This window comes from Muntiacus reevesi, chromosome 22 (genome assembly GCF_963930625.1).
Source record: "Muntiacus reevesi chromosome 22, mMunRee1.1, whole genome shotgun sequence".
Classification (NCBI taxonomy): domain Eukaryota; kingdom Metazoa; phylum Chordata; class Mammalia; order Artiodactyla; family Cervidae; genus Muntiacus; species Muntiacus reevesi.
Window position 1 is genome coordinate 1393203 of NC_089270.1, and position 15806 is coordinate 1409008.

Here is a 15806-nt window from a genome sequence, read left to right on the forward strand (position 1 = left end):
CTGCTAGAAGTCAGCACTGACATCCCAGGCCCTGGAGCCGTGTCTGTGCCCGTCCGTGTCCTCACTGCGCTCGGAGCGGGGCACGCGGCGGTGCTGCTGGGGCGTCCGGCCGCGGTCACGGTCACGGTCACGCTCCCGTGCAGAGCCCGGGGCAGCAGGACTCACCTCACTCGCCTCCACTGTGACCCCTCCCGCCATGCTTCTGAACCTGATTGCTGCCAGTGGGGGTCCCCTCACCCTCGGCCACCATGGAGGAAGCCCCCCAAGGACAAGTGGCTGCTCGTGTCCGTGGACAATGGGGGCCATGCAGACGCAAGCCCAGGCCTGTCCTAGCCACTGAGACCGGGCTGGGTCAATAGCCATGGTGGGAAGCTTTGCACACAACCCCCCCACCCCCAGCCCCGCAGCGGGCAGAGTGCAACTCTGCAAAGGGCCTCTTTCACAAAGCGCACACACCCAGCAGGTTTCTCAGCTTCTCTTGGAAAAGGCCAGTTCATCCCTGAACCGAACCCAGAATATTGACAGGAAGTTTCTAGATAAACTCACTCGGGAAAGCTCCGTATTTACAAGGACTGCCTCCCCACAAAGAAGGGTGGGACAAGGAAAGTTAATGATCCCTAGATGTGGTTTGGGGGTGCAGACAAGAGAGTTCTTCGTGGGGTGCACGGCCAAGCGTGGGGATCCCGTCCATCTGGCAACACCACCCACCCACCAACCCATTCTTCCCCAGGATGGAAAACACAGTGCGTCCAAGGAGACCGGGAGGGGCCTGGTCAGGGCCCCGCACCCCGCGCCTGGACCTCTCCCCTTAGCCCAGTCACCGGGGATCAGGAAGAACGTTCTAACCCAGCATGAAACACAAGTACTGAGACTTCTGATGAAAATGAAGACCATTATTCCAAGATATTTCACATTCTTAGAGTTAACTCTTTCTTGGAAGGTTTTTCCCTAAGGAAAAGCAAAGACACTTAGAAATCCTAAACACCTTCCATGGCGCAAAACCACAATTGTGCTTAAAAGACCGCCTGAAAGAAAATAAAAGGAAGTATGAGAATCTGCAAATAACTATTATATACATCGGGTTGGTCTGGTTTGTCATTCAATTTAGGTAGCTATTCATGATTCAGACATCAAAAATTGTAAGCGTCATATAAGAATATTTTAAAGCATTTCCAAATGCTTTTCAGAACTACAAGAACAACGAGTATTTTTAGTTTCAGAATGTTTTCCGTTGCATTGTGATGAACAAGAAGCTCAGTGTTCAGTTTTAAACCAAAGCAGGGATTAAATCAAGAATTCAGTTTGAATTGCATATCTATCCAAATACAACGGTGGAAAAAAACCCTCAGGACAGGCAGCAACCTCTCTCAGACACACCTCCCCACACCTAGCATTTAACACTTCAGCTCTTCCAGGCCCAGAAACCTCCCAGAACTGACTCTTGCTCACTTGTGCCAAAGGGAGGGAAAGCATGGTCAGTTTCACAATCTAAGGCCAAAATAGGAGCTTTGGTTTGAAAAATGAAAAGCTACTGGGGTGACCTAACCTCCTTCAACCCTTCAAATAATCAAGATATTTAACCCCAAATACACAACTCCAACAAAGGACTGCCACGCTCAGGCTGACCGGCCTCGGGGCAAACACAAAGATCTCAGATAGAGATATGTCTTGAGTCCAAGGGTCAGACAACAGACCGAGAGACCACATTAAGGGAAGGAGTGGGAACAGAAGAAACACATCCCGCCTCTTCTCCTTGGTGACAGACTGACTCACCGGCTCTCCACCTGGCCCTGCCCAGCCCCGGGGCTGGCTTTGGAAGGGCAGAGCTGCCTGCAGAGAGGGAAAACTAGGGACTCAACTCTCAATTCTGGGCCACAATCTCAAGGGCAGAGTCATTTCCCACTTCTAGACTTTTCCCTAAACAACTGCAGAGTGTCCACATTGCTTTTCCGTCCCTTCCAACAATGTGTTAGTCAGGCAATCCTGGAAAGTCTGGGAGATGGTGAAGGACAGGGAAACCTGGCGTGCTGCAGTCCGTGGGGTGGAACAACAACAACCCTGGAAACAAGGCCTCTTCCCCAGCCCAGCCTGGAAAAAGGATCCTTGACAAAGTGTTTGCAGAGATAGTAGAATGCTACTATGATCTGTTGTCTCTTTTCACTCCTGCCCACTGAAAAACAGTTCTGCTGTCCACCCCCAGAGTAACCTTCTGAAAGTCTATTTGGTTTTTCCTTAACTGGGGACAGAAGTGACACAAACAAAAAGCCACTCCTTGTACAGACATCGTGTTCAGAGGCGGCTCCCCTCTCCCGGCCACCTACACAGCACCAACCAGGAGGATCAGAGCAGCTGCTGGGAGTGGGGGTGGGGGGACTGCAGAAGGAAGAGGGCTGGGCGGGAGGCGGCCAAGGGCAGGGAGGCCCCAAACCACGGGCAGCGCTGGGAGGCACCAGGGTCCCCCCAGCACGCGGCCAACACAGCTGCGACCTGACGGGGAGGTGGGAAGATGAGTGGGAGCAGGGCTGCAGCCGCCTGGGCAGGAGAGAACCTGAGCCTCCCCCGGGCGAGGCCAAGGCCGAGCAAGGGGCGGGCCAGGGCACCCTCAGCCCTCAACCCATCGCTGGAGAACTCTGAGACCCCGCGGGCGATGACGCACGAGCCCCTGTGGTCTCTGAACTCGCGGCCGGACCTCGGGTGCCCATCCTCCAACAGACGGCGGCTGACCCCAAACGGGCGCCAGAAGACCACAGATTTCAGGACCGCCCCCCGCCCCCTGAGGGACCACCCCCGGCGGGGGAGGGGGGCAGAAAACCCAGATCCAGAGAAGTGGTCAGCCTTGGGGTGAGGGTGACCCTGGGGTCGCTCAGCCCCACTGTGGATGTCCGAGGCGCCTAGATGTCCACCCCGACCAAGAACCCCCAACCCCCAGCCGAGACCCCAGCACCCCGGCCCTACCGCGGCGCCGGTCCCCCAGCGTTAGGCCCCCGGAAGTCTAGGGTGCGCCCAGGACCCCGCACCCGGCTCGGGCGCACCGCCGAACCGCGATGAGCTCCGGCCGCAGCGGACCCGAGCCCGGAGCGAGCGGTGAGGGACGCAGCGCCCGCAGTGCGACTGGCGCAGCCGCCGAGGGCGGCGCGGGGCACGCTGCCCAGACCCCGACCCGCGACCAGGGAGGGGCGCCGCGCCGGGAAGAGCTCGCCGCCGGCCCCTGAGCCTGCGGCCCCGGGCGCGCTCACCCTCCGCCGGCGGGCAGGAGCATCCCCTGGGCTCAGCGCACGCGGGTGGGCACGGGACAAGGATACGCACGCCAAGTGGGCCAGCCGCGGATCGGTCCTGGTTCAGGAAGTGGGATGGGGACCCGCTCCGGACACAGGCAAGGAGGGTCCTTCCGGGACCCGGAAAAGAGACAGATATGGGGGCCGCTCTAGAGCCTGGGGGAAACGCAGAGAGGGTCCGTTTCGGATTGCAGGGCGGCGGGTGGGAGATACATTCGGGTCCAGGATAACGGGGAGGGGGCGAAGAGTAACGCAGCAGTCATCGCCGCTGTAGCGAGGGGGGCTGGAGAGGTCTTTCCGGAACCCAGGAGAATTAAGAGGGGGGCTCTGGTCGGGCTGCGGGACGGCCACCACGAGGTGTGAGCCGGGCACACGCAGGACCCGGCTGGGAAGCGCGAGGGGCCGGTTCTGGCAGCCGGCAGGCGCGGCAGCGAGTGCACCCGGGTGCGAGGGTAAGAGCGGGAGGGGTTTGCACCAGGGGGTCGGGGGGACCCGCGCAAGTCGGGGGGGAGGGCGACCGCGCTTGCAAGCCTCCGAGTAGCCGGAGGGGTGCCGGCGGCACCGCGGAGAGGCCGGCCCCGACCGGGAGGAGGGTCTGCCCGGCAGCGCTCACCTTGGGTTTGTACAGCCACTTTCGGAACCTGTTCATCATCGCCGCGCCGGCCCGGCCCGGCCCGGCCCCGGCGGCCCTCACCTCCGCAGCGCTGCGCCTGGCCCCGGCTGCGGCGCGGGGCGGACGCGGGGCCGGGCCGGGCCGGGGTCCCGCGCGGACCCGGGGGGCGCCGGGCGGGCGGGCGGCAGGTGCGCGGGGCAGGTGCGCGGCCAGAAGATGCTCGGAGAGCGGCGCGCGGCGCGGACCCGCGGACAGACGCGCGGACTGACCGGGCACTGGGGCGCCGGCGCCTCTCCGCTCACTGACACCCCGCGCCTCCACCGGCCACCGCCGCCCGCGCCACACATGCGCCGACGCGCTGCGAGCCCCCGGCCCCGCCGCGAGCCGCGGAGGCTGCCCAATCCTCGCGCCGCGCCGCGCCGCGCCCCGCCCGAGGCGCGCTCCCCCGCCGGACACCCGGCGCGCCCTGCGGCGCCGAGAACTACAAGTCCCGAAGGGCATTGCGGGAAGCGGGGGCGGGGCGTGTCCCTTGCTTGGGGCGACCTCTGCCCCGCCGCGGGCGCTTTGTATTCTGGGGGTTGTAGTCTTCCCGCCCACGGCCCCGGAGCGTGCAGCGGTTGCTAGGTGACGACGGTCCAACTGCATCCCAGCACCGCTCCTGCCCAAGGGGTTGCAGAGGTCCAGGCGGAGCAGAAGTGCAGAGAGTGGGACTCGCTGCTGTTCCCGAATCCCCTCGCGCCCGCCGACCCTGACAACTGCTGTGCGGCGGTCGGTGGCGAAAAAGGGAGGTTCCGGAGCACCGGCGCGGCCTAACAGGTACGCGGAGTAGGACAGCATGAAAGTGGGCAAGGCGCGTCGGCTCAGCGCCAGCACCTCCCACCTGCACTTCCCTAGACCTGCAGGCTCCTTATTTCTCGCTTCCCGTCTGGCTTTCGCTAACCTCCTCTTCTTCCCAACTTCTTGACTGAAGTTAACAGTGCTTTTTTTTTAATCATTTCAACAAGAGATATTTTCCAAGAAGATAGTCTTCCGTATTCACTACTTCCCCCAAACGTGCCCTAATTTGGATCCATAAAAACAATTTTAAAAAAACCTGAGAATCTGTTAAGTGCTAGTGCTGTGCTTAGTCGCTCAGTCATGTCTGACTCTTTGTGACCCCATGGACTGTAGCCCGCCAAGCTCCTCTGTCTTTGGGATTATCCAGGCAAGAATACTGGAGTGGGTTGTCATTTCCTCCTCCAGGTGATCTTCTCTGGGGATCGAACCCGAGTCTCCTGCATTGGCAGGTGGATTCTTTACCATGATCCCAATAGTTAGGATTAGGTTCAGCTTTATGCAAACCTGACTCAGACAAGGTTATTAATGTTTCAAAGAAATAGGCCCATGGGGAGGAAATTATGGGAGATATGACACCCTCAAAAATCATCAGGGAGATCTGGGTTCCTCTAACTTGCTCTTCCGCCATCTTTGCATGTTTCCTCATTGTCCAGAATTGCTTCCTAAGTTCCTGCCATCACCTCCTGAGTCCAGTCAGCAAGATGGAAAAGAGAGGAAGTGTATGCCCATCTCTTACAAGGAGACTTTCTGGAAGTCTCCAAGATGCTTCCACTTCTTGCCATACCCAGATGCCAGGAAGGCTAAGAAATGTCCTCTTTCAGTTAGGCAACAATGGGCCCAACTAAAAATCAGGGTTTTGTACTCAGGGAAGAAGGAAGAGAGGAGATTGAAAAGCAACCAACAAAACCTGCCGCATGGGTCTGTACTTTAAACAGTCATCTGAGTGTGACTGAGCAGAAACCCTTAGGAGACTGGCTTTAATCAGAAGTTAAAGGCAGGAAAAGAATATATTTCAATCAGCACACATTTGGGATCTGTGTAAATTAAACCTCTCTAGTGACTGAGAGTATTGAACTAGTGTGTGTCTGATGGAATTATGGAATTTAAATCTTCTCGTGTAATCTCATTTCTGTCTGTAAAGGATTTGATAAGAAAAGACTTGGTCCAGCCCACCTTTAAAGTTTCCTTAAATATGAGACAGTCACAGCCTGATTACTGGAGTTAAAATCAATACTAAAAAAAAAACAATAAGTTTGGGAATTAAATCTCACTTACCCACATGTATGGTTTTACACCATTAAAATAAAGCTTAGGTGCTAAAAGCACACATCGGAATTGGATGAACTTCACTACCTATTTTCTACCCAAAGTTGTGACTATTTTGACTAAGATTCTAGGCTAATTTCAGTTGGAATGCAGAATTCAAGTGCCTCTTCCAATGTCCACCTTTACAGGCAGCCCTCTGTGGCAGGTGTGGGGTGCCCCTTCCCCACCCCAGAAGCCCACGGGCCTGACAATGAGCCAAAACTGAAGGGGGGGCCTCCTCTTTGTATCCTCCACCCTGCCCCTCCTTTCACTGCTTCCAGTCCCTTCCATCCAGGTTTTTCTGAACAGAGAGGCCTTGGATGGCTCTCTTGCTCCTCGACTTGCCTCATCACCAAACGGCCCCTCAGGTCGTCCTATTTTCAGAATGTTCCAGCTCCAGGACAGTAGGGGAGGGGTGGGGAGGAAAGCCCCCCTGCCTAGGTGCCGATACACACAGACACACACAGACACATATACATATACATACGGATACACACATACACACACACACGTGCTCTCTCAGTGCCCACATCAGGCGTAGCAGGGATCTCTTTACCCAGTCCCTCCAGGCTGAGCATGCCCCAGGGCAGCACCCCCACGTGACCGCAGTGCGGGGGAAGGAGAAAAACTGATACTTGACATTGCTTTCATAAAAATAGACTTTTTGCCTAGGTTTAGGACTTCCTTGTGAGCCCTGGAGTCGACTGTTATTTCCCTTATCGTGTTGACAGGGTGCCTCTTCCATGCAGTTCCAGGATCTGGTGGAGGGAGTGGTGGAGGACTTTAAACCCCAGCCTAGGCCTTGGCGGGCCCCACAGGCAGGAAACCCTCCTTGGGGATGAAGAGGCCGGCCCCCCTCCCCAACCCCAGGTGGCTCTCTTCCGCGGTAACCTGCCTCATGATTGCCACTGAACCATCTATTACTGTCCAACCAAACGAGACAGTAGAGCTGCGCTCTGTTGAATTATAGAACCTGTGGAAGCCAAGGCTTAAAAAGCATCATGGTCTTTGGGTAGGTCTCTCTCTGGATCATAACTCTTGGTGTGATTGAAACAGCAGATTGAAGCACAAGAACCATTTAGCGTGGTCGATCCTGGCGGACACGTTTCCAGTTCCTCATTCATTCCACAGACAATTCTGTGGCTGGTGCTGAGGGCCGGCTCCGGGGGAAGGGCATCGGACGCAGAGGTGGCCAGGCAGACCCTGCTGCAGGGGCTCACGGGAGCTTAAGGGAAGTTGGGACGACTTTGGAGGAGGCCCAGAGAAGGGGAGAGCGGAGGGAGGGGGAGGAAAGGCTTCACAGGTGGTGATATTTGAGTGGGGTGCTGTGGGGTGCCTAGGAGCTCACCAGAGAGAGAAAGCTCGAGTTTCTGGAGTGACATGTGATGGGGCCTCTGAGCCAGTGAGAAGCCCAAGTGGGCAGGGCCGGGGCGAAGACGGAAAAGAGTCCGGGGGCTGTGACCCCAGCCTAAGGAGGGGGGCACGCTGAGGAGGCTCTGCAGGGTCCCGCAGCAGCTGAGAACTTGGGGGTGCTAGTGATGGCTGGAGCGGAAGGAGAGTCCACGGACCCGAGGCCGCCCCCCCCAGACCTCCCGCCCCGAGGTGGTGATGGATGGATCGTGGTGGTGCCGGCAGCTCGGGAGCACTTGGCTACAAGGAGCGGTGTGGAGACAGGAGCTCCTGGGCACCCCCGTGCCTTCGTGGGTCATGGCCTTTGCTCATGCAGCTGGCCCTGGGTGGGGTAGACCTGTCCCCGGATCCACTGACCCTCCTGAGACGTGGTCTCCAGGATGGGCGGGCCCTCCCCTGGACCCAGGGCTGCAGGCCAGTTCCAGCACGTTTCTGAGGCCCGCGAGGCCTTTCCTCCAGCCCCATTCGGGAGGAGCCCTGCCAGCTTCTGTGTCCACGTGGGGCGGGAGCCAGGCCCCAAAGCGGGCCCCAGGAGCCGAAGGGCCCAGTCAGGCCTCCTTGTGGGGTGGCACCGCCCAGGTGTATGGACCCCCGCAGCTCAGCGCTGCCCTCCCTCTCCCGGTGAGGGTAGGCGGCAAAGCGTCTGAAAACTGCTCAGGGAGGGGCCCCCAGCCTGCCAGCTGCTGTCACCTTCCTGGAAAAACCTCCGGCTTTCCAGTCCCACGCCTGCCCCTCTCGGGGCGCACTGTCCGGGCTGGGGTCTGGGCCTCCCTGTCCATCACCCACGGGTACCGGGGAGTCAGCTGCCGGCACCACCAGGACCCATCACTGCCTCCAGAGCCATCATCCTTCCGGGCTGGAGAGGGGTTCCCTGGGGCCTGGCGCCCAGAGTCACTGTCGGGGGGCTTGGGGCTGCCCACACCCGACCCTGTCCCTCCCTCACCACCTGCCTCCGGGGCCCCCATCCGTCACTGCCGGGACATCCTCTTGTATCACGTCTCTCCTGTCCTTCGGAAACCCCTGTCAGTTGGAATGCACAGTGGGTCTCTCGGACGGGTCTTGATTTCTTGGTGCTCTTTTCCCCACTTTCGACGTCGTCCTGTTTTTCTGCTCTCTCTCCTCCCCTCTGCCTTGGCCTCTCCTATTTAAGGCTCCCGCTCTGCTATCACACTTAACTTCCAAGAACTCTCTTCTCCCTCAGATGCTTCGTGAATGCCGTCCCTCTCCCTCTCTCCGAGCTGGCGTAGTTGCTTGTTTCTGGGTTGTTCCCCAGTTCTCGAACGTCCTTTTCGGCTGGTTTCTGTCTCCGTGGTTGGTGTCAGAGGCTCTCTGCGGCGTCTGGTGGCACTGGGCCTTCGCTCTCTTTACGGTGATGGTGGGGGGTCTCGCCTCGTGGACCGTGACTGGCTGGGGCTGGCCTCTCGCTGGTGACCCCAGTGTTTCTCCACTCGGTCTCCAGCCTGCAGGACCTAGGGCTGCGGCTGCTCTCGGGAGCCGGTCCAGCTTAGCGGAGGGAGGAGCCGGCCTTGCTGATAGCTGGTGCCTGGGAAACCAGCTGCGTGGTGACCCAGAAGCTGCTTAGTCAGCCTGGAACCAAGGCGGGGTGAGATGGGAGCTCCTGGGGCTTGGCCACCCTGCTCTGAGGACAATGTGGGGGTCACCTATTAGAACCGGTTCCTGGGGGCCCATCCCACCCCAAGCAGCTTCTCCAGGGTCTGCCAGAGAAGGGCTCTGAGCGAGCCAGTCTGCTGGAGCTGCTGCGTTTCTGGAATGTTCAGGCCTGGCGTCTTCCCCGGGTGCTGGTTGTCATTTTTCGGTAGCCCAGTCACGTCCGACTCTTTGCAACCCCGTGGACGGCAGCTCACCGGGCCTCCCTGTCCCCCACCGTCTCAGTACCAACCAGGGTGCTGGTTACCTCACCGTTAAAATGGGGGTACCGAACGTGGAGACCTGAGGACTCTTCTTGCCCCAGACTTCTGTGACGAGGTGCCCCCTCCTCCGAGCAGGACTGCTGAGTCACCTGTCACCACGCCCCAGCTGGGCTGAGGGACACTCGGGTTGACTCAGGGGCCTCCATGCTGGTCTGGCCTCCCTCGGGGGTCATCCCGGGACCCTCCCTCCATGGGCGAGAAGGCTGCGGGGGCTGTGGGCGAGCAGGAGCCGGGGGGAGGCTCCCCAAGGCCTGCAGGGATGCTGTCCAGGAGGTGGGCCTGGGCTAATGCCCACCGGGGCCCCCACTTTCCTCTGGCACTCCTCGCCACGTGAGGCTCCCCTGTGGACCCCCTGTGAGCTCAGTGAGGGTCCTTCACCACCTGCCGGGTCGGCGGCCCAGGGCGCACAGAAGGTGTGACCTGTCGGGTTTGCTCTTAGGGTCCCGCCCCGGAAGATGGCCTACTATGGGAAGTGCATTGAAACGGTGATGAAGCACCTGGACCGATTTCAGCCTAAGAAGGACAGTCCCGAGCAGTTCCTGGAGGCCGTGGCCGACTCCTTGCAGGTAGGGTCCACGAGGGGGCTCGAGGCTTGAGGGGGTTCCATGGCCATGACCCCCGCCAGGAGCTTTTCACTCTCATCCCATCATCTTTCGTGCGGAGAGGCCCGAGGCGAGATTCCCAGCTGGCCAAAGGCTGCTGCCGAGACCCAGGAATGTGGTCTGTAACCTGGAGGACTTACCCTGTGGTCTGCAGGGTCGGCCGTCCTCCTGCGCCAGCCTCGCAGGCGTCTCCCCAGCCCACCCCACCAGGGTCTTCCCGTCCGGGGCGGGGCTGTGTGCCGGGCAGCGGGGCCACACCAGAAAGAGCTCCTAGGCTCCCGTCCCCGAGCCCTGGAGGTCCCTGTCCCGCGGCCCCCCTTGACGCACGTACGGAGAGACCCTGGGTGGACCGAGGTCTGGTCCCTCTAGCACCGTGGGGGCCGCCCTGTGACCTGACCCCGCTTCCGTGGGTCTGTCCACCAAGGGCCAGTGCCCAGGAACCGGGCCAGGCGATGACGCAGGTGCCACCTTCAGGACATCGGGATGCGGGACGGGGCGTCAGAGGAGGCCACGTGCTCCCAAAGAAGGGCTTGGAGGGGACACTCGGCCTGCAGCCCCCCCCAACCCCCCCCCCCGCCCCGCCCTGCATCCCCGCCTGCTTTTAAGTGCCAGCAGCGGCCCTCCTGGGCTTAGCAGGGCTGTGAGCTGCTCCTCCCTCACACGCCGCCCCGGGGCTGCACACAGACCCACCCTCCCCTCTGCCTTCATCAGCCCCCTTGTGGCCCCACCGCTGGAAAACCTGGGGTGGGGAGGGCCCTGGCGGTGCCCACAGGGGCTCGAGGAGGCCTGGACACCGAAGCCTGTCTCACAAGGGAAACCTCGGGACCGCTGCCCCCCGGGGTGGTTCAGAAAAGGGTGTCTCTGCCCTCTGGAGCCCTGCCGGTCAGCAAGGACTGGGGCAGGGCTCCCCCTCCCCCGCACCTCTGCTCCCCTCCTCTCCCTCAAACTCTCCTCCCAAAGCGTTTGGAGGGAAGGATGAAAACAGCCAAGGTCAGGCCCGTACGCGGTCCCTCTCCTTGCTGGCCGAAGCTGGCCTGGAAGCCGCGTCCCTGGAGCCAGCTGCCCCCCTGGCTGCTCCCTCAGTCTGTCCCGCCTCCCTCCCCTCACCCATAGCTTCTGCCCCTTCCCTGGCCCGAAGACAAGAAAGGCCTCTTGGCTTCGATCCCAGCACCGCCCACATTTCTCATCGAGACCTCTGGGTGCCCTGTCCCACCAAAAGCCCTGCAGGACGTCCCTCACTGCTCAGCAGAAACGGCAAAGTTAATGCCTTTCTTTTTCCAGAATCATCTCAGAATCATTACTGAAAGTTGGGTTTGTTACAACAGATAACCTTGGGATAGGACTTCCCTGGCAGTCCAGTGGTTAGGACCCATGCTTCCACTGCAGCGGGCATGGGTTTGATCCCTGGGTCGGGAAGACCGCCTGGAGGAGGGCACGGCAACCCACTCCAGTACTCTTGCCTGGAGAGTCCCATGGATTGAGGAGCCTGGTGGGCAACAGTCCACGGGGTCGCAGAGGGTCAGACACAACCGAGTGACTAACATTTCTCAATGGCTTATTAATAGGAAATGAGCCTTGGTCGTCAGCTGGTGGGCTGTGGCGTGATGACAGTACATGAGGAAGCCCACCGCGGGGGAGGCACCACGCCCGCCCCACCGCGGCCCAAGTCTTCCCCGGGTGCAGGTGCTCACGCTGAACCGCGAGGCAGCTTCTCATCCAGGTCACTGGTCCTCTCACACCCTTCCAGAAAGCCATCCTGGGCCCCGTGCAGGGGGCACTGGGATCTGACCCAGTTTGGAGAGCAAGCCTTTATTTCCAGCTGGGTAAGGACACCGCTCTGGTTCGACCAGGGCTCAAGCCCGCCACCTGGCAGAGAGGGACGCAGCATAGAAAACTCACAGGCAGAGTCTGGGGAGGGCAGGGCTGTGGGTTCAGCTGAGTCCCCCCACAGGCGTGTTGACGTCCTGACTGCTGGGTCCCTGTGAAAAGTGAAAGTGAAGTCGCTCAGTCGTGTCCGACTCCTTGCTGGCCCCATGAACTGTAGCCCACCATGTCCTCCATCCATGGGATTCTCCAGGCAAGAATACTGGAGTGGGTTGCCATGTCCTCCTCCAGGGGATCTTCCCGACCCAGGAGTCGAACCCAGGTCTCCCACACTGCAGATGGATTCTTTACTGACTGAGCCTCCAGGGAGGCCCTATGAGTGTGACCTTATTTGGAGACCCCGTTCTTTGCAGATATTCATCATGTCAAGACAGGGAAAGGTCGTTAGTGGAGCTGGGCAGGGTGTGGGGACTCTCTCCGCAGACAGAAGTCTGGGGATCCTTCTCCTCACACACACACACACACACACACACACAGGGAGCAGCCCCCAGCCCCCAGTCCCGACGGCATTCCTGCACAGAGAACATATGTCAGTGGGAGAAGATTCGGTCTCACATCTGAAAGGGATCCATCTGCCATCGGGAGAAAGTTCTCCGGCAGCACCACCGGGCCCGAGGCAGGGCTGAGGCGTGGGGAGCAGCCTCTCCAGATGCCAGCCTACGCGGTAGGGGGAAGTGGCCCTGGGGACGCGGCTGGGGGCCCAGAGCACCCCGCGGAAGAAAGGACAGGGGGGCTGCACCAGCCACGAGGCAGGCAGGCCCGGTCCTCAGGGAGGAGCAGGAGTCCGGGGGTGCGTCCCACCGCCCCCTCGTGCCCCGGGCGCTTCCGGCCCGCACCAGCGGGTTAACCTCTCACTGGAGCAGGTAGCCTTTCATTAGGGCATCCTATGGGGGGGGCTGACGGGACAGTTTCCTGGAGCCCGGTGGGCATCAGTCCTCCGGGCCACGCAGCACCACAGCTCAGGTGCCAGGCTGGGCAGGCTGGGCCTAGGAACATCCAGAGACGGACGCGGGCCTGCAGGACAGAGGTGGGGTGCGGCAGAGAGCCCTGAGGCCTGAGTGGCCCCCAAAGGAGGGTCTAGCTTTGAGAAAGAATGCCCGGGGGTGGGCGGAAGGAGGAGGAGAAGAGAATTGTAGGCAGCGGTGGGAGAGCAAGGTGTTAGTCCAGGAGACCCCGCCGCTCAGCAAATGGTGGGCAGGAGGGCAGGCGAGTTCTGAGCAGGGGAATGAAAGGGCCGGCAGGAGAGGGGCCCAATCAATCAGCCTGGGGTGGGAAAGGCCAGTCCCCCAGCCACAGGGGAAGCGAGGGTGTGGGAAGGGGCTTGTGCAAGAGGTTGGGGGAAGGCAGGGGTGGGCGGAGCCTGGAAACACACAGCCCAGGTCCCGGTGGAGAGGCGTGGTGCGGTGGCCCGCCCCAGGGAGCCTCTTTTCACTTTCTGGTCCACAGTGTGACAGGAAACCTGGGCTCGGGACAGGGTTTTTGTTTTAATGGACATCTTAAAAAATACATGATGTACTTTGGATCAGAGATCCCAAACCCAACGGCTCAATACGGTATGCAGTGTGGGTATCCCCACCGGGAGACCAGTGAGCTCCATCCAGAGAGACAGTCCAGACCTGTCTCATGCAGGTAATATAATAGATTGGAAACATTTTTGTTCACACTATAAACTTTACATGTGAAAGCTGTAAATAAGTATATATAATTTTTAAAGTCTATTACAAGATGGTAGTACATTAAACACAGTCCTGCCCTTCTCTTTCCCCACGTAATGAGGGGTCACGGGGATCGCTCCCTCTTCTTGTCGTAAAGCCGTGAGCATCCTTGTCGCTGAGTGTGCCGGAACCACCATAACCATGCCCTGTGGATGGGGTCATCGTTGTTTCCAGTCTGTAACTCTTCCAAACCACCCTGTCCCTCTGCGCCTGGGCAGGCACACCCAGAGTCAAGTTCCAGAAAACACACGAGAGAGAAAGAGTACTGGCCTTCATAACTTCAAGAGATCTGGCCAGCTGATCTGACACAGAGGTCTCCTTATGGACACTGTCCCTGCTTATGTGATGTGCTCACAAACGTTTTTATCTTTGCCCATGAAATAGCTGGGCAAAGGCAGTTGGTGTGGTTACAATCAGCATTTCTCCTGTTATATTTTCATGAGTATTTCTTGTTCTGACCTTCCTGCTCAGACCCATGTCTATTAGGAAATGGTGTTTGGCCACAGCAACAGCAGGAAAGCGGTGACTTAAAGAAATCAGAGGTGTCTTTGCTCACGTAAGAAGCAGTCGGCAGAGAGGCCGCCCAGGGTGGGTGCCAGCAGCTCTGTGGCGTCGTTAGGAACTCGTTCTCCTTCCTTTCTACTTATCCGTCCTTAGAATGTACCGCTTGCCTTGTAGTCACAAAATGGCTGCCTTGCTCCAGCATTGCACCCAGGTCCCAGAGAGGAGAGGAGAAAGGCAAACAGTATAAGGCGGGCGCCAGCTGAATCTGCTTAACATTCAAGGAGGTTTCTTGGAGGCCACACCTAGCAATGTGCCGTCAGATCTCATCAATTGGAGCCACGAGCCACATCAGCAAGGGGCCGGGAGAAGTTGTAGCGGGCGCATTGCCTTCCCCAGCAAGACAGCTTTCTCCTGTCCGGCATGAAGGAGGAGAGAAGGGCTTGCGTGTGCATCTGGCAGCCTTGGTTTCCTTCGCCTCCTCTTCTAACCTACTTATGGCTCTGTGTCACCGATTAGTGGGAGCCCCTGGGTCTTGGTGACACAATCCCTGGGTTGTGGCAATCAGCGTCTGGGTCCCCTCCCAGCCCCGGAGCCTGCTGCAGCTCTGCGCCAGCCCTGGGACTCCGGCCAAGCGGGGCCCGTGAACCCAAGCACCTGCTGTCGCAGGCGCTGCCGGACGTGTTGAGCCAGCAGCAGGCTTTTGGGTCTCTGGTTCCCCTGCCCGCAGGGCCCCTGCCCTCCCGGGTCCCCAGATGCAGGAGCCCTGAACTTGCCCAAGGCCCTAAACTGTACCCGGAGCTCAGAGGCCCCTTGCGGGGTGGCGGGGGTCGCCCTCTGGCCCCAGTGACTGAGGCTGGCCCAGAATTAGGGGCGTCTGACTCTAGTGCTGAGGGCTCCTCAGGAGGGTCCGGACCTCAGCCTGCCTGCTCCGCTGGCCCGGCCAGGAGGACCAGTCTAGGGCTCAGCGTCCTTCATGTCACCTGTGTGGACCTCAGTCTCCTCTCCACCACCCCCGCCCCCCACCTCCCGCTCGACCTTCCCGGGGTGAGGGCCTGGCATGCAGGGCTCCTCGCCTGCCCAGCCCACGGCCCAGCGCAGCCCTGCCTCCTCCCGGGGCAGACGGCCTCCTCGGCCTGTAGCCGCAGGCTCCCGGCTCTGACGTATCATAACGCTCAAGGCCCCAAACCCGGGCGTGTGAGGGGATGCAGAGTGGAGTTCCGCGGTTTGAGCGGGGAGGCTCAGCGCGGGTAGCGCTGACTCAGGGCGTCCCTCGTCCCTCGTCCCTCGAGCGAGCTCTGCTGACTCACCGCTGCCGCTCCAGGCTTCCCCTGACAAAGGCGGGGAGTTGGAGGGGCGGCGGGCGGGGCTGGCGCCCAGCTGGGGCTCGCGGCGCGCCCTCGGTGTGGGCACAGCCAGGGGGTCAGGGGAGCCTGGGAGGGAAAAAGAGGCCGGTCCTGGCTCCTGAGACCCGAGTCGACCTGAGCGAGGCCGCCCCCCGGCTCCTGGGTGTGCTGCGAGGGGAGGAGCCCGCCCTGCGCCCACCCGCCCGCGGCCCCCACGGAGGCAGCGCGGCCCACCCCCTCCGTCGTGAGCAGCCGGGTGACCCTGGGGCCGCGGAGGGGCAGTAAGCACGGGTGCGCGATCCTGCGGGGTGAGGGGCCGCGGGTGACCCTGGGGGCTGGCGGGGTGCCTCCCGGGGTGAGGTGACATCTGAGCCAAGGCCTGATGGG

The 15806-nt window shown here is 60.4% G+C and overlaps 2 protein-coding genes across 2 annotated transcripts in view; one reads left to right on the top strand and one right to left on the bottom strand.

The window, feature by feature from the left end:
- The window catches only part of ZFYVE28 (zinc finger FYVE-type containing 28), a 93202-nt gene extending 89201 nt beyond the window's left edge, over positions 1-4001 (bottom strand). The window contains exon 1 of the mRNA XM_065914054.1: positions 3889-4001. Coding sequence (XP_065770126.1) covers positions 3889-3927 — 39 coding nt within the window. The 5' untranslated portion in view covers positions 3928-4001. The remainder of the gene's footprint in view (positions 1-3888) is intronic.
- A 576-nt stretch (positions 4002-4577) lies between these two features.
- The window catches only part of CFAP99 (cilia and flagella associated protein 99), a 35549-nt gene continuing 24320 nt past the window's right edge, over positions 4578-15806 (top strand). The window contains exons 1-2 of the mRNA XM_065914471.1: positions 4578-4704; positions 9811-9937. Of these exons, the coding sequence (XP_065770543.1) occupies positions 9827-9937 (111 nt within the window). The 5' untranslated portion in view covers positions 4578-4704; positions 9811-9826. The remainder of the gene's footprint in view (positions 4705-9810; positions 9938-15806) is intronic.